We start from the raw sequence: 25,846 nt of genomic DNA on the forward strand, positions 1-25,846 counted from the left end.
CTCTTCATACATTTTTGTTCTTTGCATAGAGCGTTTATCTCAGCTTGGTGTGGCGGTGGATTTGAAGTATTGAAAACCGATGAAACTAAATCAGGATAGGCCCGGATTATCACATCTCTGCTTTGTTGATGACCTTATCCTTTTTGCGGAAGCAAACATAGAACAAGCTAAAATTATTAAAAAGGTTCTTGAAACTTTTTGTAACAGTTTAGGTGAAAAAGTTAGCAATGATAGGACTCAAATTTTTTTTCTAAAAATGTGGGTCATAACATTTGGGAGGAGATCAGTAAGGCATTTCAGTTTACTAAAACAAATGATCTTGGGAAGTATTTGGGTATTCCTCTACTTCATTTTGGAGTCACGGAATATACCTACAATGGATTATGAATAGATTGAAATCTAAACTAAACAATTGGAAAGCAGCTTATCTTTCTCTTGCAGGACGAGCTACCTTGGTAGATCTATCATTATTACTCTTTCTAGTTATACTATGTAAACTACATTACTTCCTACTTCTACTTGTAATATGATTGATCTAAATTGTAGAAAATTATTGTGCGGTGACACTTAACAATCTAAAAGGACCCATTTTCTTGGCTGGAGAAATATAACAAAATTCAAGAATGTGGAAGGCTTAGAAATTCGTCATTCCAAGAATTTAAATCATGCCTTCATGATAAAAATTGGTTGGAGATTGGTAGAAAAGAAAGATTGCGTATGGTCAAGAGTCTTGAAATCAAAGTACAATGTGGAAGTGACATGCTCCCCAATCTCAAGACAAGGAAGAATGACTCAAATTTGTGGAAAGGAGTTTGTTCTTCTTGAAAGAATGTACAAAAGAATACTATTTGACGTATTGGCAATGACTCTCGCATAAATTTTTGGAAACATCAATGAATTTCAAATATTAGAAGGCTTTATCAATATGCCTTGCAGGTAAATCAATATTTGAATAATAATATATCTCTAAATGATTTTCTCTGTATTTTAGGAGATTGGGATGAAACCAAACTTAAAGAGTGGCTGTTGAACAACATTGTGGATAGAATTATAGCCATGGCGCCTCCATCTCCATGGAAAGAAGATGACCAAGTGGCATGGGCACTTACCCCTGATGGAACCTTCAGCATAAAAACTGCATACCACTCGCTAGAGGATAATCCAACCCCTTCTGAGTATATTTTTAGATAGATATGGAAATGGAGAGGTCCTGAAAGAATTTGATACCTCTTATGGCTTATAATTAATGAAGCCATTCTTACCAACTCGACATGGAAAAGGAGACACATGATAAATATTGCAAATTGTCCAAGATGTGTTGGAAGGGAAGAAACCACTTTGCACGTCTTGAGAGATTGTCTCTATGCAAAGTTTATTTGGAGTTTCCTTGTTCCTTGAGCCTACATGAGAAATTTCTTCAACTCAGATACAAGGAATTGTATTGGGTTCAACATCAATAGAAAGGATCAGTGACCTATTTTATTTGGTGTAGATGTCTCGACCATTTGGTACCTTAGAAATCAATTGATTTTTGAAGCTAAAGTCACTCCTCCAAATACTGCTTGTGCTTCCATCCAAACTAGGATAAAGAAAGTCCTTCATGTTCTAGGAAGTACGATTAGCCTTAAGAAACCAAATGATGCCATGGATCAACTTATTCATTGGGTTCCACCTCAAAAACATCTTATCAAGCTAAATGTCGACGGATTCTTCTTCACACATAATAGTAATACGGCGAGCAGGGGTACTTTCAGAGATCACTTGGGGAGATTTATTAAAAGTTTTTCTAGTAACCTTGAGAATTGCTCTATTATGCATGCAAAACTTTGAGTGATTATTAAGGATCTCCAAATTGCTATTATTAATGAAATTTACCATGTCATAGTGGAGTCTGACTCACAAATGGTACTCAGTTTCATTAGGAATGGATGTCCAAATTTTCATTCTTGCTCATCTTTGTCCAAGAAATTTGAATTATGACCAACTGAATGCAAGGTACCAATTGGATTCATACACTCCGTGAGGCAAATGTTGTTGCTCATATTTTAGCTAAAAGAGGATAAAAATTTCCTTTTAGGTTGCACATCTTTGACAATCCTCCCCCGGATATAGCTCATGCTTTGGTTTTTGATAGTTTTAGTTCTTTTAGACTAAGAGGGTCTTGTTAAGCCTTTTTTTTTCTGTTTTTTTAGGGTCTTTGACCCTCCTTCTTCACCAAAAAAAAAAGATATTTTTTCTTGTATCAATACTTCATCAAGAAGAGAAGATTAGTAAGCACCCTAAACCCTACATACAAATAGAAGAATTCAAGAATTTGGTGCACAAGAAGAATCTCATGGACCTAAAACTCAAAGGCAGTAAATTCACGTGATTCAGTAACCCAAGAGACGACTTTGTGACAAGAGAAAAAATAGACAAAGCTCTAGTAAACTGGAAGTGGAGACAGATCTTCAACCATACCAATTTGATAGCTCTACCAGCAATTTCTTCAGACTATTGCTCATTAATCCTCAACATTAAACTGAATCTAAAGGTACCAAGGCAGTTCAGATATAAGGCCTATTGGAATGACAAGGAAGAGTGCAAGGAAGTGATAAAAAAGGGGTGGACATCCAAATTATAAGGAGGAGACTGGAACAAACTTATGGATAAAACCAGCAATTGCATCAAAGAACTCTAACAATGGAACATGAGGAGCTTCAAAAGAGCCGATGAGGAGATTACTAGATGGCAACGTAAAATCCAAAACCTCCAAAACTCTCATCACAACCCAAGGTAACAACAACAAATTGAGGATGCTAAACAAAGAATTAGAGAACTATAGAGACAAGAAGAAAAGTATTGAACTCAAAGGGCTAGAGTGAAATGGCTCAAATGGGAAAACCGGAACACGCCCTTCTTCCATGCTTCAACCATTCAAAGGAGAGACAAAAATCGCATTGACAGATTGAGGGACACAAAAGGGAGATGGGTACAAGATGAGGAGGAAATCTTGCAGCTCATTGAAGATTACCACTCTAAGCTCTTTACTTCTAGTGGTCAATCTAATATAGCGGAATGTATAAAAGAGGTCACCAGAAGAGTCACAGAAGAAATGAATGAAGACCTTCTAAAAGAAGTCACAGAGGACGAGATCAAATAGGCAGTGTTTAGTATGGATAGTACTACAGCCAGATGGCTTAAGCGGTCTTTTCTATTAGAACTATTGGAACACCATAAGCAAAGATGTTTATGCGGTGGTTAAAAATTTCTTTGAAGGAGGATTCATTCCAAGACAAATTAATGAAACAAAGGTTATGCTCATCCCAAAAATTAAGCAAGTGGAAACCTTGAACCACTTGAGGCCCATAAGTTGTTGCAACTACATCTACAAAATAGTATCCAAGTGACAGTGGCTAGATTGCGGGGAATCATGGATAAGATTGTTTCACCAATCCAAAGCGCTTCCGTCATTAGAAGACTCATTTAAGACAACATAGTCATAGTTCAAGAAGTATTTCACAGGATAACAAGTAAAGGGAAAGAAGCCACAAAGGACTTAGCCATTAAGCTCGACATGAATAAAGCTTTTGATAGGATGGAATGGAAGTTCATAGAAGAAGCGCTAAAGGCTTTTGGTTCCATCCAAAGTAGGTGAAGCTCATAATGTAGTGCATCGGAAGCGTGACATATTAAGTTTAAGATCAATGGAGCTCTAACCAAGGAAATCAACCCACAGAGAGAATTAAGACAGGGAGACTCTCTTCCCCTTATCTTTTTATCATGACTTCTGAGATTTTTACTATTTTAATAGATAATGCCTTAAACAAAAAGATTATTTCAGGAGTTAAACTAGCACCTAAAGCACCAATCATCACTCGCTTACTATTCACTGATGATTGCATCATATTTTCAGGGGCAAAGGAGGAAAAAATCTATCAACTAGTAAAAATTCTAAACCAATACACCTCGGCCTCTGAACAAGTGATCAACTTAGAAAAATCAGGAATAATCTTTGGTAACCAAATTTCAATCTAAACCAAAGTTAATATAGAAAAGATTCTCAGTATCCCAACTTGGGACAGCCCGGGGAGATACTTGGGACTCCTGACACATTGGGGAAGGACAAAAGGTAATGCTCTAAAGTGGATCATGCAAAAAGTGGAAGAAAAAATAGAAGGATGAAAAGAAAGCCTGTTAAATCAAGCTGGGAAGGAAGTTCTCATTAAAGCAGTCATACAAGTAATTCCAACATACGCCATGAGTATTCTAAGATTTCCTAAGTCTTTTTGCAATAAATTAAATGGCAAAGTCGCAAAATTTTGGTGGAGGAGCCAAGAAAAAGAAAGAAGGATCCATTGGAAGGCTTGGCTTTAAAGAGTAAGAAAGAAGGAGGACTCGGCTTTAAAGAGTTTCACCACCAAAACGCTGCGCAATTAGCCAAACAGGTTTGGAGGGTGATCAGGAACCCAAAAGCTATATGGGTACAAGTGCTCAAAGCCCTATATTTTTCGTATTGTGATTTTTGGAAAGCGCCAAAACACCAAAAGGGCACATGGGTATGGAACAGTTTATTACAAGGGAGGGAGCTTTTAAAATGTAAAGTAAAATGGATTATAGGCAAAGGAAGTGGAGTTAAAGTTTGAGAAGATAACTGAATTCATGGAATTAACGAGCCACTCAATAGAGGAAACACTAACAATCAAAGAGTAGAAGAATTATTCACATCCTCTAGAGATTGGAATAGAGCAAAAATCCAAAGGAGTTTCCCCCAGTTGTAGCAAAAAAGGTAATTTAGACTCCAGTTAGCAGGATCTCAGAGGAGGACAGGTTATTGTGGCCCTTCAGAAATGATGGAGAATTCACAACCAAAATAGGATACTATATGACAAAAAAAAAAAGGAGAAGACAAAAGAAACCACAACAACAACCCCTCATCAAGCTCTACATTAGAGGATCTATGGGAAGGAATTTGGAATAAGAAGGCACCACAAAAAATCAAAATATTTCTCTGGAAGGCAGCGCACAATATCATACCAGTAAGAGCAAATTAAAAAAAATAGTGATTATTGATTAATAGTGTCTGTTCGATCTGTTTGTAGGAGGAAGAGACCAGCGAGCATACTCTTTTGCTCTGTGAATGGACTAAAGCAGTGTGGTTCGGCTCACAGTCATAATATACACCAACAAATCAAAACGTCAGATCAGTGGGTGAATGGCTGCAACAAGTGTACAGGAATTGCAAAAAGCAAGCAGAGCGAAAGCAGACCAGAATTGGAGTAGAATAGACATCATTATGTGGTCAATATGGAAGGCAAAAAATAACCATGTATATAACAACATAGAATCTAATCTAGAGTCTACCATCAATTATGCAAGGAAAATAAAGCAAGAGTACAACAGCCAAACAAATGATAATATCTACAAAGTCAGAGAGGATAACAAAGGTAATGCAATACCTGTCAAATGGAGACCTCCTCCTTAAAGCTGGCTCAAGATAAACTCCGACGCTTCTTTTTTCAATAGGACCAAGTCAGGGGCAACGACTTCAGTGATCAGAGACCATAGAGGAAAAATCTTGGGAGGATCAGCAACAGAGATTCAAGCAAGTTCAAGCCTGTTAGCAGAAGCACAAGTAGTAAGGGAAACTATAATTCTAGTAGAAAATTTCAATATTCAAAAAGCTACCATTGAAACAGATTGTATATAGCTTGCTCAGACTCTCAAATCAGGAAATACAAATTGGGAGATAGACCTAATCATTCAAGACATAAAATCCATACAGAAAAGACTTCTAAATTGCGGATTCACCTAGACCCCTCGAGAAGGAAACAGATGGGCACATTTACTAGCAATTTTGAAACTCCAAAATCAATTTTCCGCTGTTTGGCCAACAACTCCCCCGCCTCAAATTGCAGATATCATTAGAAGGAAAAGATTTAGACTACCTCTCCAAAATTCTCATCAGCAAAATTGAAGGCAGATTCGGAGTAGGCAGTAGAGCTCACCACGCTAGCATTTCTTTTTTTTTTTGTAAAGTATTACAAAAAAAAAATATTACATTAAAAAATGAAACTTAACTAATTACTATTAAAATATTAATAAAAAAATTTAAATTAGCAGGCTTAGGTACGTGAAGAATGGATCAGACAAAAGGGAAAGACACCATCAATGCATAGCTGTCTCAGCCTTGCAAGCTTGCAGCGATCCTATTTGAATCCACCTTCGCCGGAATAGAGCTGTCAGTCTGGGCATCGATAATATCAGAGCTGTAACAACGTAAGTCGCTTCCAGCAACCTTGAAACAGTGAAACGGAGTAGCGCTTCACAGAGGCATACCTTCCATTAGCGTCGAAGCAGTAGTGCGATCTCCACTTTCCATCATCGCCGGAACGTAGGCACAAGTTTGGTCACCGCCAATAGCCAAATTACAATAGCGACAACCTCTTCCATCTCTCAAGACGTTAGCTTTGGGGAATTAGCTTCTTCTGGTTCAGTGGATCCTCTAAATTTTGAATCTCACCTTAGAGGATAAAGTGTGATTTTTCACAATTGAATAATTTTTCTCTCATATTTTTTTTTTGTCTCACTTATGAAATAAATGGTGAAATATTATATTTTATTTTTTTAAGTAAAAATTCAAAATTTAAAAAATCTAAATTTGTTGGGTGAGAGATGAATGTTGAGAGGAAGAAATAATTTAAATTAGAATAGTTTAGTTTGACGGATTTGAAACTTAATATTTTTAGTATGTGGGCTGGATGTCCGGCCTGTATCATGTCAAAAAAAAACCAAACAACGCGTTTATATTTCTATCTATCACTAGGAGAGAGAATCAAATTCCTGTTATGTTTTTTTTTTTTTCTTTTGTTTTCTGTTTTTTAAAAAGAAAAGGTTCATATAATATACAATTCTAAAACTTCAACCTGGAAGTTACAAAAACTCGCAAGCTTACAGACAGGATCATAAACTCATAATTGGCAATTGCCTCCATAGTGAGAAAAGAAAAATAAATTAATTACCCGTAACTCGAAAGTCAATTGAGTGAAACAAATTGAACATAATCCGATATTATTAAAGCGTTTTGTTTATAAGGGTCTGTTTGAAAAGTTTAAAAAATAATTTTTTTGAATTTTTTATTTATAAAAATAGTAGTATTAATATTCGGTACAATTTTTAAAATTAAATTGTAATTTTTTAAAAAGTTATTTAAAAAATTAACTTGGTTAGTGGAGTGATCAACTCACTCGTCCACGCTATTTTTACAAAAGTAGTTTAATTAAATAGAGTTCAGATCCACGCTATTTTTTCAAAAATATTTTAATTAAATTATTTATCCAAAGTGAACCTAACAACCTAAGTCTACGACATTGAGACATGAATATAAAAGGATTTTTTTTATTTATAAAATAAAAAAAATTATTATTTCTCTAAACATGATTTTTGGACTTTAATTTCTCAAATACTATTTTTTTTTTTGGCATTTAAATAAGTTCGCCGGATCCCGACGAACTCTATAAAAATTGGCAAGTTCGCCTAACCCTGGGCGAACTCTATAAATTTTATAACTCCTTTTTAAGTTTTTTTAATTTCGCGTTTTTAATCCATTATCATCATCTGCAAACAGTATATAGATCTACAAACAATATATAGGAATACACAAAAATACACGGACAATAAACATGGCTTCTTCAAGAATTTTTTTAATTATAAATTAAAAAAAATAAGCCATATTTAACAATAGCAATCATTGTTATCGTTTCTAAAAATACATAGGTACACCGGAATAAGCCATATTTAACAAAAAAAATTTAATTATAAATTAAAAAATAATTATTTTCCATAAATAATCCACTTCAAATATATCATATTGAAAAGTTAACAATGGTAATCATTATTATCGTTTCCAGAGAGTACATAAGAGTATACAAAAAGTATATAAGATAACAATCCTTGTTATTTTTGGGAAATAGTTATTTTTTTAATTTATAATTAAAAAAATCCTTGTTAAATATGGCTTATTCCTAACATATGTATTTTTAGAGATGATAAGAATGGTTGCCATTGTTAAATATGGCTTATTTTTTTTAATTTATAATTAGAAAAAATCCTTAAAGAAGCCATGCTTGTTTTTTTTTTTACCAAAGATAGGAGACTCGAACCCGCAACCTCTTAATTGAGTGTGTGAGACTATGCCATTTGAGTTATAACTCATTGGCAAGAAGCCATGCTTGTTGTCCGTGTATTTTTGTGTATTCCTATATACTGTTTGTAGATCTATATATTATTTGGAGACGATGATAATGGATTAAATTGAAAAAACTTAAAAGAGAGTTCGCCGGAGTTAGGCAAACTTGCCAATTTTTATAGAGTTTGTCGGGGTCCGGCGAACTTGGCTTAAATGCCAAATATATATATATATGTATATATATTTGGGGAATTAAAGTCCAAAAATTTATGTTGGAAAAATAATAATTTTTTTATTTTATAAATGAAAAAATTCTGAATATAAAAATATAAAATTGTATTTAATAGATAAAATATGAATAAAAATATTATATTTTAAAATATTAAATTAGTGTATTTTATATTTTTTTATAAAAAAACATAAAAATATTGAATGAAATTTTTATAATTATATTTTTAATTATTTTATTTTTTATTTTAAATTTTATGTAAAAAAAAAAGAGAAATTAAATTTTTTTATTGTTTATTTTATTTTATATTCAGTATATTATTAAATAAAATATAAAAATATTAATTTTTGTATTTTTATTTTTTATATTTATTTTTAATATTTTGCCTTATTCTGATTTTTTAAAACTAAATGAAGCCTGATATATCAACCGATGATGATAACATTATTTTACTATTCTCGTCAGGAATATATATTGTGACTAACTCATCCATAAGTAATTGATAATGCACGTTAGCTCACAGTTTGTTTATAAGTAACCACGATTTGAGCCTATGAATCACATAAACAATCATTTTAAGCATTAATCTGCGCGTTATAACCCTTTGTCTTGTTCTCATTTCTCAATCAACAGGATTAGGTAACCTAATAGTAATGTTATTAACAGCATCTTGTTCACCAAAATCTATAGCACTAGCAACCAAAATCTAGCTCAGGTTTTCTCTCAATATATATTATATTATTGCACCCAAGATAGAACGCTTTACTAAAAATTAAACGGAATATGACAATTTACACATGACATACAAGTCAATGAAACACTTGATTTTATTAATACTTACTAGTAGTAGTTCTAGACTTCTAGACTAGTACATATAATTCATACATAATAGTTTTCCTTTTCCGATAATATATATACATTAAAATTAATTATTAATATAAAATATATATTAAAATAATTTAAATAATACATATATTTATACATAAATACATAGTAATTAATTTTGGTATATACGTATATATATATATATTAAAATTAATTATTAATATAAAATATATGTTAAAATAATTTAAATAACACATATATTTATACATAAATATATAGTAACTGATTTTGGTATGTATATATATATATTACAAAATTAATAGGCTAAATTATATTTTTTTCAAGACCCAGTAAATAAATGAATCATAAACTATTTTTTTAAATGACTTGCACTATTTTTTTTATGTATTCTAAATGATTTCAGTTTAACCGTTGAATAACGGTATATTATGCATCAAATATTTCAGAAATTATATATATATATTCAATATTTACAAGTATTTTAAAAATTAATTATACATAAAAATAAAGTAATATGAGAAAATATCAATAAATTTTATAAAATTTTATAAATTGATATCTATATGTAATAAAGTATTTTGTTTCAACGGTTAGAAGACTTATAAAATTTATAATATATAGAAAATTATTATTAACTAATGTGAGTATATAGATAAGTAAATTCACAAACACATATATAATCATAATTAATTTCAACATGAATTGAAAATGCAAAGAGTGACGCCTTTTTTTTTTCAAATCATGGATAGTTTGAAAGCAAATTAACAGGAATACATGGGGAATTCTTCCAAACCTTTGTATGCAACTTAAGGATCTCACTAGCCCTCTCCTTAGCCTTATTGGAAGCACCATTATCCACTTGAAGCACCAAACACAACTTAGACACAGCACCAACCACCAACATCTCTTGAAGCAAATTAAGTGTTGCTGAATACCTACAAACTGTGGCCAAAATCTTAACAGCTCTATCACTTGCAACACAAGAAACCCTTAGAATCTTCTTCGAAATGGCGGCGACAGCAGCACCATGGCTCAACAAGGCGGCGCGCCCTTCTGCGCAGCCGCAGAGCCTATCCAAAGCTATCAATATGAGTTCACAAATCCGTTTTTCGGAAATATTGTTACTATCAATGAGGAGATCAATGAGGTTTAGTACTAAGCCAGCCTCGACTGCTCTGACCTGGTTCCTGCCCCGGGAACAAAGATCCACAAGAAGCTTCAGCGCGGCCTTGGAAGCTTCTTGTGAGATCTTGTCCCTTATCACTCTTGATATTTCGACAAAATATTCGGTTTTGACACAGCTCAATTGGGTTGGATTGGCCACCCCAAATGATGATTTCAATAGCAATGTTGCATAAGTTCTAGATTCTTGGTTTCCAAGTCTCAATACATGAAACAATGACTCAAAAAAGTGAATTTTTTCATTGTTTATAAGATACTTTAGCTGATATATTGAAGGATTCAATTTAAACAAGAGTTCAATACCTGCTTCAATGATGAACAAAGTTGAATGTGCTTCATCCATGGTTGAAGCCAAGAAATCTATTGCCCCTGCAGATTCCAAACACTGTTTGTTACTTTCACTCTCCAGAGCAATTGTTTTAATCCATTTGAGAAACTTCAATTTCTCATCATGTGAAAACCTCTTTGCTTCATTCAAGAGTTTCACAACTTGAGCTTTTTCAATGGTTGAACTAGAATCATGCTGAGTCGTTTCATCAAGTGAGACATGATTCTGAGTGCACCAATTTTGGATCAACCTTTGAAGAGTGTGGTTTGGAGTAAGATCTTGTGTTTGTAAAACTTGTTGCTTTGTAACAGGGCAAGTGAAATTCTTGCATGAGAATAACCATCTCTCTATGGATTCTCTATCATATGTGATTCCTGTTGAAACAGTAACAGGCTCTCTCATTAGGTGAAGTGATATTGGGCATAGAAATGGTGCAGGAACCTCGATTTCTGAATAGTCCATGTTTTTTTTGTTGAGAGATTAAGGATGTGAAAACTGAAATTGACGAGTCAATTGAGTTATCAAAACACTGTTAAAGGTTCAGATTTGGAAAATGAGGGCGTTGAATTAGCTATAAAATTGAGATTGACATTGACATTGTTAGAAGAGTTGAATTTTTTGGGTGAGGCATTATCACAAACAGATAGTGTGGGCACTGCATAGGACTAACAAATTGGAGGAATGGAGACGGGACACGTCTTTTGTACAAGTTGTTACATCAACTACGTATATATATAAAATGAGGAATGCTAAGAGGCCAGCAACTTTTGTGATTTGTAACCATTAATAATATTTTTAATAATATAAAATTTCATCCAATAATCTATAATTATTCACTTTTTTTACTAATTACATGCTGATCAGAATTTAATAAAGTCACTTGTCCTAGACTTTTCCATATAAAATTATAAAGTCAACACATACAAAAGATTTGATGGATAAATATTAAGATGTGAAATGAGTTATGACCTTTTCCAAGGTTTTGTAAATTGTAAGGAGAAAATGTTAGTTTCTAACGTTTTGGTTAATTTTGGTTTTAAATATTTTATTTCGTTTTATTTTTGTTTTGTAATCAAAATTAAAATATTTTTTTAAATTATTAGTTTTTTTTTATTTTTTTATTCTTTTGTCACTTTCATTCTCAAATCACTACAAACACTATATAACTATTATAATTACGATTTTTGTTACTATCTAAAAGAATATTATAATGAAACAAAGGGTATTTTTAAAAGAAAATATATTAATTTTCACTAAAGAATTAAAATAAAACAAAATAAAATATTTAAAATAAAAAAAGCTTTCAAATGTTAAAAACAAAACTACGACCTAATCTAAATGTCAGGAATTTTAAAATTTTTTTTATCAATATACCACCTTTTTCATACTATTTATTCATGTACTCCCGTTTTGCCATGGCGACGTCTTGTATTTTTTTTTTTTTAAGGCATTTTAACGAGAAGGCGCTTAAGAGAAATGTGTCTTTCACTGGAAAATGCTAAATAGAAAAACGTATCTCTTCTAAATGAAAAGGTGTCTTTAATATTGAAATCAATAAATGTAAAAATGCCTCCAAAATTTAATAACATAAACAAAAGAATAATTTCTTTTTTTGATAATTTTTGTTAGAATGGATAACAACATTAAATAAAAGAATAAATTAATAAACATGTTATACTAATAGTAAGAAGAATAAACCACTATAAGTACTTCTAGAAGATTCAGGAAATGACAAACTGCTTATAAATTGCACAAATTGTTTATATATTTGATGCGAATTTTTGTAAAAATATATAGATAACTATTTCAAAAGCGTACCTAAAAATTGCAGCAAAATTCTAATATCTCTTTGTTTTAAAATAAAAATATTCGGCGCTTCCCAAAAACATAGAAAAAATAATCCACTTGACTCTCTTGTTTTAATGATTCAATCTTCTAAAGAGATTTTTTTTTTTTTAGGTTTAATGATTCAGAAATTTTAATACAACTTCGAGCTAGCTGTCCATTTTTGTCACTCTTTTGATCTCTTCTTTTGCCTCAATCTAACGCTTTTCTTGACTATACACTCATAACTTATTGATGTTTCTGAGTTTTCTAATTGTTGTCGTTGAATTTGCCTACCTTCATTATGACAAATAAACACCCCTCACCAGTAAAATTGATTCTTGTGTACATTTGGTTGTTGCAACTTAATTGGTTAATTGAGATATATACATAGTCATATAGAATTATAGATCAACTACTAATAAGAAAACGTTCATACTTCATAGGTAAACTAAACTATATACATACATGTATGTCATTTAATTTTCCAGGTCTTATTTTCGGTATATTACTTGATCGTTTTCATTATGTGAATGTTGTTGAATGGCGACAAGTATACATATGACTCAGACAAATTAAAGCATCCATAACTAATTTGAATTAGTCTAGTAGTTTAGTTCATCACTAGTTCGCTTAAATAAGTGTTAGATTTAAATTTGTTTTGTATATGTGACAATTCATTGGCTAGAAACAAACTTTTAGATAGAGTTCTAATTTGCGACAAATTAGTTATTAATCTGTCAGATTAAAAAATACGCAAATAAAAAAAAATTAAAGAATCCATCTATACACAAGACAAATAAAAAACATATAATATATATAGAGTTCTGACTTCTGACTTTGGAGTATTTTTCTAATATTTATGCATGACACTAATAAGATTTGAGTCTAGTCATGCACACATTTTATATACGCAGGGAGATGTGATAATGTGGCAGCCATGCATATTTTATGTAAAAGATGTATATTTTATTTGATAGGAGAAACAGGATGCTTGAAGAAAATAGTCATTTGGGGGGAGGGGGAGGGAGGTTTAAATAAAATTTAAAACGATATATATAGAAAAAGTACAGTAAATAATATGAATAATAAATAATATTAAATAATATGAATAATAAATATATCGAATGTTCATTTTATTAGGTGCATAGATGGTTATTTTAATATTAAAATTTAGATGATTAATTTAAAGGTATAATATGTTTTTATTTGATTGGTGATTGTTTATGTTGTTCAAGATGGGATATATATATATATATATATATATATATATATATATATATATATATATATATGTGTGTGTGTGATATAAAAATTAGGTAAAAATTCACATAAAATTATATTTTATAATAAAAAACCGTTAAATAATTATTTTTTTTATTCATTTTACATGCATATAACTGCTATGAATATCTTCACTTGAAAATTATTGTAAGATATATACAACAATGTTTAGTTGGGAGATTTCTTCAGAAATTGATCTTCTCGTTTGGAAATTATTATCATGTCCATAGCAATAATACATTATTAATTTAAGTTTCCAACACATTCAATATTGAAAGTATGGATTTTGACAATAAACAATTTTTTTTCTATTTTGAAATAAATAAATGTATGTAGTTTTATTTAATAGGTGTACAAATTATATGATTATGATATATGGATCGACGACCATCTATGTGCTGCAAAAATTAAAGAAAAAGCGTTATATTCACATGGCATTGAAAACTTCAAACTAATATGGTTGACGAGCAAAATTTCAATGGTGGGATGATATGGTTGTGGTTATATTTGAATTCAGAAAATGAGCAGCTACTATCATATTTACGCTTAAAAGTTACTACAATTCTTATTTAAAATCTCAATCAAACATATTAAATAAAAGAGAAATTCTATTTGGCCATTAGTTTTTTTTTTATAATTTTAGTCATTATTTTATTATTATAAATACTAAATTATTATATATAAATGTGTGTAACTTCTAAAAATATAAATACAAATTATATTTATTTATGTGTGTAAATTTTGATAAATATATATAGAAATTATATATTTTTTGTATACAAATACTTATAAATATGGGTACAAATTATTACTATCAAATGTCAGTCCAAAATTATGTGTGCAAATTTTGTAAAATATACGTGCAAATTATATTAATTTATGTGTGTAAATTCTGATAAATATAGATGCAACTTGTATTGATTCTTATTATGTGTAAATACATGCAAATATGAGTGTCAATTATTATTAGCCAAATAATAGAAAAAATAATAAATTTTGCTAATCCTCTAATATTCCTTTTAAATAAAATAAACCAGAATTTGGATGAGACAAATTTTTAATTCAAAGAAGTTCAAATGCATAATAATTTAAATGTTTCAATTTAATTCTTTTTGTTTGAAAAAAAAAATATTATGTATGTCGTTTGAATTTATAAATTTTTTGTTTGGGTATATGATAATTAAATTAACTATATTAGGTAGGTGTATATAAAAAAATCAATTATCAAATCGGTTATTCTCATAAAATACATATTAAAATATAAAATATATATTAAAAATGAATTAAATAATACATGTGTTCTTTAATTTATTTTTAGTATATATTTTAATATTTAATAAATATTTTATATTAATAATTAATTTTAATAAATAATTTTTATTTTTGGTATACACATAGTATAAGTAATTTTTGTAGTATATCTTTGAGATAAAAAACATATGTGATAATGTTAATTATTGGCGAGTCACTGACACATCAATCAAGGATTACCAAGCATTAGTAATACGGTGTACAATTGTCACCTCAATATTTCCATTATAAAATAGCCTTACAAGTCCTTTGTTATTTGAAGAACAATTCGGGACGAGGTTTTTTTTTTTTTTTTTTTTTTTTCAGGGACTCTGCTATTCATATTTTTAGGTTTAGCGACTCTGATTAGGCTGAGTGTTTAAATAATTGCCGTTTCGTCACTGGTTATTACTTTTTTATCGATGATTCTTTGATTTTTTAGAAGATCAAAAAATAAAGTACTGTGGCTCGCTCCTCTACGAAAGTTAAATACTGAGTTCTTGCTAATATTACCTGTAAATTGCTCTAGATGATCTTGAATTTGTTACAATTTCTTCAAATTTTTTGTGATCATCTTCCAGTGTTGTTTTGTGATAACTAAGGTGCTCTTCATATTGTTGTTAGTCCTGTTTTTCATGAGCATACTAAACACTTGGATGTTGATTGTCACCTCGTCTATCAAAAAGCTCAAGCCGGAGTTATGAAATTACTCTCTGTTCCTTCATCTCGACAATTAGCGAATATTTTTACTAAGCCACTTCCAACTCATCTGTTCCACCTCAGTCTATCCAAGTTGGAGATTCATGACTTATACCATCCTCCAACTTGCGAGAGCATATCAGACAATTCACTATCTTCGGCCCAACACAATAAGACACAGGTCCATTAGTAATGACATTATTTCTTTATTTTTATTCTTTCGTACATTTTTTACATTTTAAAACTAGTGACTCAACATAGATTTTTTTCATTCTGTTATAATAGGAATCTTTCTGTTAGAATAGAAAGATTTAGAAGATTTGATAGTCTGTCCAAAATTTTCTCTTGTATATATTACCTGTATAATTCAACGTTTGCAATACAGAAAATTTACACACAACACATTTTACATTTTTCACTTATCCATAAATTTGTTAGAACCAAAAAACAAAACTATAAATAATAGTCATATACAAAAAATAGTTTAGAACTGCAAATCAAAGAGATCCAAAGACGAGGTGCTGCGAACTATGATAAAGATGACATTGTGAACTACAAAAGAAGGTGCTACAATTAGGGATGGCAACGAGTCCCCATGGGCGGGGACATGCCCCCCGCCCCCGCCACCCATAATCCATCCCCGTTCCCGTCCCGTCCCCGTGATGGGGAACGGGACCCATATTCGCTGGGAATCAGGGTATCCGCGAATATCCACAGATTAAAAAAAAAAAGGAATCAATCATTAGAATCATAATTTCCATCACCAGCAACATTCAGTCATAAGTTTACAACCCGTAACTAAATCAAATCAATCAAATACCAAAAACACCCAAAACATAAAAATTTTCAAATTTATTCATCCAATTTCAAATTCACTTTAGTAAAACTAGAAGTAGAAGCAGCCATCAACTATAAAAAACTAACAAATTCATTCATCCAACTTGAAATTTACCTCAGCAAAAGCTAGAAGCAAAAGTAGCCATCAATCGGATCTTCTACAAATCAATCTCAGCCTTTATTAAAAACAGAAACAGATTTTAAAAAAATTAGAACAGTATTTTTTAGTATTAACTAAATCATTTTTTGAAAAGAAGAAAAATAAAATAAAAATTTTAAAAAAAGAAATACATTTTTCTTTGTCGGCTGTAACATCGTCAATGACAGAACCTCCATAAGCAACGCCGCCTCCCTTTCTTCTCTGATTTCTCTTTACCGAACCGTCTTTCTGCATGTAGCAGCACCACGGCCTTTCTCTCTTCTCAGGTATGCGACAACGGCGTTCTCTTCAGCTGAGTTAGGCGTGCCACAACGATGTTCTCCTCGACTGGGACAGGCGCGCCACGGCATCGTTCTCCTCAGGTTGGGTCACAAGCGTGCGACGAAGGTATTGTAGTCACCTTGAGAGTGAGAGGGAAAAGCAGTGAATGAGGAGGAGATTAGTGGTGATGGGTAGGTGGGTGGCAGACGGTGGTAAGGAGATAGGAAGAGAGTTCTGTGACTCATGAGGGTTTGAGAGAAACAAAAGTGAGAAAAGAGAGAAGGAGAAGTGAGAAGAGAGAGAGTAACCGTAGGATGGGTTAGGATATCATGTTAACTAATATATATATATATATATATATATATATATATATATATATATATATATATATATGTGTTAATATCATATTAATAATATAAATATGTAGTTCTATTAGATGCAAATTAAACATGAGTAATATTAATAACAGAATAACATCTAATAAACTAATAATGTATATTAATACTCACAATATGATCAAATAATATGAATTTGTATTGTAATTCAGAAGCTTGAATGAAATACAAAGATGCTTATACAGAATACAAAGTTTGCAACGAAAGCTTAAATGTGTTTTAGAGTATAAGAGATTGTGTGTGTAAATGCGGACGCCTTACAACTTCCTCCCCCTTTTTATAGTAGGCTATTCCGCTAATTCTTTTACAATTTTATCCCTGATTTTACAAATTTACTTGCTTTTTCTGTGGGTAATTTTGTCTTAGATTTGATGTGCTCTGTCATGATTTTTGTGAATCTGGTAGCTGATTTTATTATCCTGCTAGTATTCTGTTAGTATTCCACTATGAGCTTTTGTTGTTTTCTGCATGTGATGCTTTTATTGATTTCTGAGTTGTTTTGACACCTCTTCTTCTGTTGTTGGATAGGTGTCTGATTTTCTGATTTTGAAACTTTTTTTTTTAATCTCCAAATAGATATTGGGTGTCTAGTATGTACAATCCTGGATTAGACTGAAATTCTTCGTCTTCATCTGTTGTGACTATTTTTATTACTTTTAGAGAATTATGAATTTTTTCTTCTGAGGTGGCCGCTGCAAAGGCAGCCATCATCTGTTTTTTATGGGCTAAGAAACAAGTTTATTTTTCGTATGATACTTTCTCAAACCCCGAACTGTGGTTTGGGGGTTCTGATCCTTTTTGAGATATAGTCATCCAGTTATCAATGGCCTCTTTTACTGACTAGATTAAGGTCGAACTTATTCCACTATTTTACTTTTATGTTTTTTATTAAATATTATACACACTTGGAGTGTCTTCATATCCTGCAAAGTTATATTCCCAAGTCATAATCCAATATATTCCTATAGTGGAAATGAAAAAAATCAACTTATATTCATCTTAAAATGAGGTTTTGCTTTTAAAATATTCATAAGTCATGCTAGCCTCTTTTGAAAAAATAACTTCTATCGGTCCGAGCTCTTGGAACCATACCTGAAACCACTTAAAAAACTGTAGAAAAATTCCCTTGTAGAACCATATCAACTAGGAGTGTGGATTTGGAAAAAGATACAGAGTGTACCACCAGGCATCTATGTAATCATAATAGGAGTAATTTTGAGGTTCAAATTTTTTAGTAAATATTTTACAGTGAAAGAGAGGTCTTTTCCATTCTGACAGGGTTATTACTTTGAGGATCTTAATTTTAGAGTATATTGTGTTTTTGTGATTGGGTCTTTATTGTGGGTTAATTCAATAGATCCTGTGTTAACTAAAATAAACTCATAAAAGGTTCGGATTTTTTGGATACTTATTGGTGGGTAATGAAAAGTATTTGAAAAAACTGTTTTGTAAAGGGTTCTTCTGTCTATCTTGAACCATTCTTTCTCCAAAATCATTATTTTCATAAGCACGGGTTTTTCATGGTAAGGATGTTCCTCTGATAATAGTTTAGTTTTAAATAGATAAGATGGTTGTAATAATGTATATCTGTTAACTGTAGGAACTTCATATAAGCTTTTAGTTTATGCAGATAATTTTTCACTCTTAACAACTTGGGACATTGTCAAAGGTTTAATGGCTAATTGTTTAGCTTGTAATGAAGTCGCTGGTTGGTCAAGTGATTGACTATGATCATTACTGTTTTCTTTCTAGCGCTTCAGCTCCTCTATGTCGCGCCCCTGCCTGCGCTGCTCCTCCACTAGTTGATAGAGGAGAGTTGAATGGTCGTGATGTTCAATCCTCAGCTGATCAACATAGGATGTCAGCTCCCATATGAATGTGGTCAACTGGTCCCAGTAGTCACGGGGAGGGAAATAGAATCCCTGAGGCATCTTCAGAAGCTCCTGCTAAGGAGGTAGAACTGGCTCCTGTGGTGGTGTATGCCCATGCTCTCTAGCGTACTCCATACCCATCCTAGTAATTGGTCTATCGACTTCAATAGGGGTATCTCCATCAATGCGAACTTGGGCTGTCTCACACATGCGAAAGATGAGGTGAGAGAAGGCCAATCTTGCCGAGGTGGAGGCCTTTGCCACTATGCGTAGAGCTCCTGAGGAATCACCTGATGCACCTCTACCTCTTTACTAAGCATGATGCAATAGATTATCACTGCTCGGTCTACTGTAACCTCAGACCGGTTGCTTTTGGACTACCTGTAATTCTATAGTTTCTTTCGGTGGATATTGAGATTTTACCATTTGTCCTATATATATGAGTATTACACAGGTACTCACGGAGCGGGTACTTCGTTCCCCGCCCCGCCCCGTTTAATAAACGGGTCCTCATCTCCCGTCTTCATAGGTGTAAAATTTTTCCTATATTCATCCTCTGGCAGGTAATTTATCGCAGATACCCACCCTGCCGAGAAAAATTATCATGCCTAGCTACAATTTGAGAAGACGACGATTGGAGGCTGAACGTCGACAACAAAAAGGAGTAGAGGACTGAGTCTATGACTGAGAGAGGAGAGTGCGTCTGTGCGTGGGGGATGACGGCAGCAACTAGTGCGTGGTGTCGTAGAGGAGGACTGAGAGAGAAGTGTTACGAGAGAGAGGACTGGGTTGTGCTGCCGCATGACGCACATGAGTCAGGGTACTATGGCCTGTGGGGTGGCATCGACGGTGGATGTAACGACCCACATTTTTTAAAATCTAAATATAAATAAGTTATAATTTATTTTATTAATTGGATTTCCTTATTTTTAGAAATTATTTTATTAAAAATAATTAAATTAATTTTATGACTATTTGAGTTTAATTAAATTCATATTCTTATATATATTTTTATTATGATGAAATATTTTACATAATAAAAAATATAACTTTAGTAATTTATAAATAATAAAAATTATATATATATATATATATATATATATATATATATATATATTAATTTAAAAATAAAGTTTAGCTAATAATATTATTATCGAGCTAGATATTCACCGATATGAGTAAATATCGGTATTCTTCGGTGAACTTAGCTTTGCTAATGCTTCACCATATATCTTTTATCGTTATGTTGTTAATGTCATTTATATTAGTAACTCATATATATTATTACTTGTGTTTTAATATATCCGATTTTTATAGTTATTCATTTAAGATATTTATAATTTGAATAGCCGACTCAACAGTCTTATTAAGTGACACCTAACCCACCTACATGTCACTTAATCACCTTAATCATCATTAATCATTCTCTTCCCTTCATGCATGACCGAAATATTCCTTGTGAAAAAGGAAGAAAGAAACCGTGAGAGAAAAAGAAAGAGAATTTCATGGCACCGTAAACTTTTGGTGTTCGATTTCTAGAGATCTGTAACTCCAATAAAAAATCTAATCCGGTAAAAGTGTTCATATCCTCCTCCTCTACACGTTGGTGTTACTTTTGTTCGGTAGAAGTTGACGGTGATGTAGCTCCTCTTCCCTTTGACTAAGGCCAATTGGAGTTCTAGGAGGCACATATGACTTCTAACGTTTTCTTCTTCAGCAGCTCGATCAAAATATTTCTTTGGAGTTTTCGTTGTTGTGATTTCTGCACGGAGGTAGGGTTTGGTAATTTTATAATAATTAAATATGAATATGATAAGTGAATGTTGGTTTGATTAATTATTGTTTGAGTTTGAATGAGTTTATGTTGAATTATTGTTGTTTGCTTGAGATTTTGATTTAATTATGTATGAACAGTCAGTTGGGGGTATTTTGAATATTTTGGGAGTCAATGAATTTTCAAAAGCTTTAAGAATTATATTAGCTAATTTTGAATTATTAAAGAAATGATTATGTTCTGAGTTTTATCGAGAAAAGTATTATGTTTGAATTCGATTTATCAAGAAAAGAAAAGGAGTTTGATGAAAAAGAAATGGATTTGAATTATTGTTTAAAGAGAGATTTTGATATTTGAAAAGACATGGGTAGTATGCAAGGGTTGTGGCTTAGTCCCTCTTACTCCAGGTCAAGATTTTAAAAGATTGTGGTTTTGAATTTGAGCTAGGACCTGGCAAGGATCGTGGCGATGTACCGCTTGCCCAATGTCGAGACGTATGTGGGGTTCGTTGTGGTTTACCGCCCACATATTTAAAAAAAAAAATGCTTCGTGGGGATCATGGTGGTTTACCGCCCACGGATTGTGGAAGTGTTTGTGGGGATCGTGGTTATTTACCGCCCACGTATGTATTATTTTTCCAATTGAAGATCTTGCGAGGTTTGTGGTGGTGTATCGCTCGCAATGATGGGGTTCATGGTGGTGTACCGCCCGTTAGGTGGGATTTGTGGTGGTGTATCGCCCACCGATTTTCAAGAGGACGATATCTGGATTAGCTATCGGGTGTGTCGGATTCTGGCAAAGTAACCGACACGTGAGCTCACGGCCAGTAGAAAAGGCATGCATCATACCTGTTTGCGCATATCTCTGTGCTATGTAACTCTGTGATTGTGTGTGTGTGCCGCATGACTGATTGACTTCTATGTTCTTTTATTATTTATGCTTGTATGTGTTCTGATGTTAGTTGCGGTTGGCTAATAATAGCAAAATGAAGATAACTATACACCCCGACCCTACTAAAAACTCTCCAGTTTTTCCCCCTTATTTCCACCTCTTTCAGCTATAGGTGTGAAGGTTTAGTGTGGAATTATAGGAGTATAGAAGATTATGTTCACAAGTTAAATTGTTAGAATTTATTTTCCTCTCGTCGTTTATTGCTTTGGTTTTAGGGGAGTAGGACTTGTATTTAAAAATATTTGAATAAGTCTATATATATAATGCTATGTGAATATAAATATTTTTGCGACTAAATGGTCTAAGGTACAGACTTTTTGCTTTCTGAAATAAAATTTCGGTTCGTATTTACAAAGACTCAATATTAAATGAAGATAGTAAAAGATAAAAAGGTTTAAAGGTAAGTAACGCCTTAAGCTTTTAGTATGATTATGAAGTGCTAAAAGTTAAGGTGTTACAACGGAGATGAGTGATGATTTTGTCATTGTGAGAGAGTGAGAGAGTGAGAGAGTGAGAGGAAGTGGGAGAATGGGAGAGAGTGAAACGACGCTGTGAATGTGAAGTGTGAAGACCGAAAAGAGAAGAAGGAGATGGGTTAGGTCATTTGGCTTGGGCCTGAGACCTGAAGTGGTTAAAATTCAGAGTTTCCATTAAATATCTGTTTAGTTCGATTTGGTTAGGATTTTTCTTAGCGGAATTAAAAATTGAATCGAACCAAAACAGAAATTACAAAACGTCATTTTTTTTAGTTCGATTCGATTAATCGATTCGGGCCTGCTACACATACAAGCTTACAAGCTTACAAGTTGGCCCAGCCCAAATACAACTCACGCGCATGAAGAGGGATTACATGGAGCGTCACATTCACGCGCTCAACACTCAAACGGTTACGTATCCTACGAGTAATGGCAAACTCTTCCACTTCTTCCACTTCTCAAACCGATTCGAATACAAAGCAACCCTTCCGTTTTTGAGCAAAAATCGAAGTTCAAAATATACAAGTCGTCGCTAACCTTCGAAACCTCCATCAACACACCATCAAACTCTTCATCAAGAATCTGAAGAGAAAACAAAGCAACAATACTCAAGGTAAGTTCATTAAGATTCCTGTATATTTTCCAGATTACGAACTAGGTTTTACTTTTCTTCTACGTCGTTGTTCTAGGGTTTACTGTTATTCTTGCTTCTTTGTTACACTGTTCTTCTACGTTGTTGTTCTAAGTTCTCCTGTTATTCTTGTTGTTCTAGATCTTCTGGTAACTGATCTTTGGGGGTATATTCCGTAGATTGGGGGGTGTATACTGCTTGACATTGTAATGTTGCTTGATATTGGCAAACAACTTCAAACTTGGGGAGAACAGACTGAAAACAGGATATGGTTCTTTCAAAATAACACCAAAAACAATAGGTGATGCGCTTGGCATCAATGCAACAGGTAACTAGCTTAAAATTATAGGTGTATATTAAGTTGATGCTTGGGTGTATTTAAGTTGATGATTGGGTGTATTTGAACCGACTTGGATACTTTTTTGTTTTCCTTTTTGTAGGAGATCTATTTCCTGAGAAAGTTGAGTATAAGAAACTTTCTGATGATGACAAAATAATTTTTAGAAGATTCCAGGGTAAAACCCTCAAAAGTCTTACCGATGAGATGATGGAAATCGGCGTTGGCAACGAAGAGGAACGCCTGATGTTCAAGAGGATATTCATCCTCTATATACAGATGGCGTTCCTTTTGCCAACGACGATAAACAAAATATCGCCTGTGCACTTGGCCCCAATTTTTAAGATGGACGGCATATCGGAGAGAAACTGGGGGGGGGCATGTTTTGACCTTCATGGTCAAGGGCATCACAGACTACAAGGAGAAAAAGAAGAAGGCAATTGATGGCTGCCTCTTCGCCCGGATGATAATTTACTTTCATCTTTCAAAAAACAAAGGCAAGAAGAGGGCTGAAAGACCACCAAAGCCCTGGATTGCCAACTGGACTAAGGAGCAGTTGGTGGAAAGAATGACTGCAGAAAGAGAGAAAATTTTGGTAAGTAAACATAATATGTTGGTTGTATTTTATTTACCTAAATGCTGCTAGCTAAAATATCTAATGTTTCAGGGGATTGTGAAGATGGCGGAGACAAGAGCAAGAGAAAAAATGAAAAAAAAAAGAAAAAAAAGAAAAAAAACAAGAAATAAAAAAAACAAAAAAAAGGAAGACGAGTTCAACATCGTCTTCGGAGACAGAAACAACTACTAACAGTGACACTTCTACCTCTGAGTCTGAGACTCAAGAAGACTCTGAGGATTCAGGAAGAAAACACCGCATCAAAAAGGGGAAAAAGTAAGTACCATACTTGGGTGTAATTTCTTTTTCGAGTTGGATGTATTTTGTTGATCACGTTGGGTGTATGTAGTTTATTAAGCTGGGTGTGTTTCGTTTGCTGTGTTGGGTGTATATTGTATATTCAGTTGGGTGTATCTTGTGCATTCATTTGGGTGTATTTTTTAGTATGTTCTAAATAATGATTGTTTGCCTTCCAGAATAGACTCTAGAAAAAGAAAGAAGAGTCAAGAGGAGTCAGATTCTGATTCTGAATCTGAATCTGAATCAAGTGATGAGTAATGTCCTGAAATTATTGCTCCTTTCTTTTGGCTTCATTATAAAGATTTCGTGTATTAACTGAAGTGTCTCTTATTAACTTATAGGAGCGAAGAATCATCACCGGTGGAGAAGGAAAAGAAAAAGAAAAAGACAAAAACATCACCAAAAAAGTAAGCACTTCTTTGAATAATATTCTGTGATAAAATTAATTTTTTATTTCTGATTGGTACTCTTTTTTTCCACCCAGAACACAACCAAAAAAGAAAAAAGTTGTTGTGGAAGATTCACCTCCTGAAGAAGATCAATACTTTGATGGGTACAGTACCTCGTAAGCTATATTACCGTCTATCATCGTAATTATTTTTGTTAACATCTTCTTTTATGAATGTAGTGAGAGATATGAAATATCAAGTGACGAACTAGAAGAATGGCTAAGGGAAAACGTTGATAAATCTGCTGCAGAGGGGTATGTCTTGGTGGGGTGTCTATTTCAGATTTTGGTGTGTCTTGGATTGACTGATTCAAGCCAGGAGGGAGCATCAACGCAGGAGACAGAAAGGGCAAAATCTCCAAAAGCTGCAAATTTGATAGAACAATTAGACGATTTGGTCCAAAAAATAGCAAGCAGTGCGGCGAAGGGAAAAAACAAAAGTCCACAAATTCAAAGGGAGACTGGGGGGAAAGTTCTGGGAAGTTTGAAACTCCTGGGGAAATAAATCAGATTACGGATGATATGAAACAAAAGTGCTACATCTGGGGGACGCGACTGAAGGAAGATGCAGATGGCAATACTAACGAGTATGAGCACATGTGCACTCTAATTGCCCAAGATGAACACCTTTTGATTAGAATGCACCTTGCATCCCTCCAGGCAAAAAGTGATATAGAATCTGGCGTAATATTAGAATAACATTAATGTTTTTACACCAAAGTCAACTGCAATGTTTATTAATGTAAAATTGATTTCGGCATATATTTCTAGATTGTATCTGCCATCTGCCTCATCCTCAACCAGAAAAATGAAAAGAGGTTTCAAGAACAAATATACTGTCTCCCCCCCGATATTGTGGTAAGTGTTACTTCTACAAACTTTGGGTGTATTTTCTGTATTGATTTGGGTGTATTTTTTACGTTCAATTGGGTGTAAGTTG

The 25,846-nt window shown here is 32.8% G+C and overlaps 1 protein-coding gene across 1 annotated transcript; it reads right to left on the reverse strand.

Moving 5' to 3' along the window:
* Positions 1 to 9,849: 9,849 nt before the first annotated feature.
* Positions 9,850 to 11,358, reverse strand: LOC112737465 (E3 ubiquitin-protein ligase PUB23-like). Its single transcript, XM_025787379.3, has one exon. It carries the CDS (start codon positions 11,212 to 11,214, stop codon positions 9,982 to 9,984), a length of 1,233 nt encoding a protein of 410 aa, XP_025643164.1. The 5' UTR covers positions 11,215 to 11,358; the 3' UTR covers positions 9,850 to 9,981.
* Positions 11,359 to 25,846: the final 14,488 nt, after the last annotated feature.

This window comes from Arachis hypogaea, chromosome 13 (genome assembly GCF_003086295.3).
Source record: "Arachis hypogaea cultivar Tifrunner chromosome 13, arahy.Tifrunner.gnm2.J5K5, whole genome shotgun sequence".
Classification (NCBI taxonomy): Eukaryota; Viridiplantae; Streptophyta; class Magnoliopsida; order Fabales; family Fabaceae; genus Arachis; species Arachis hypogaea.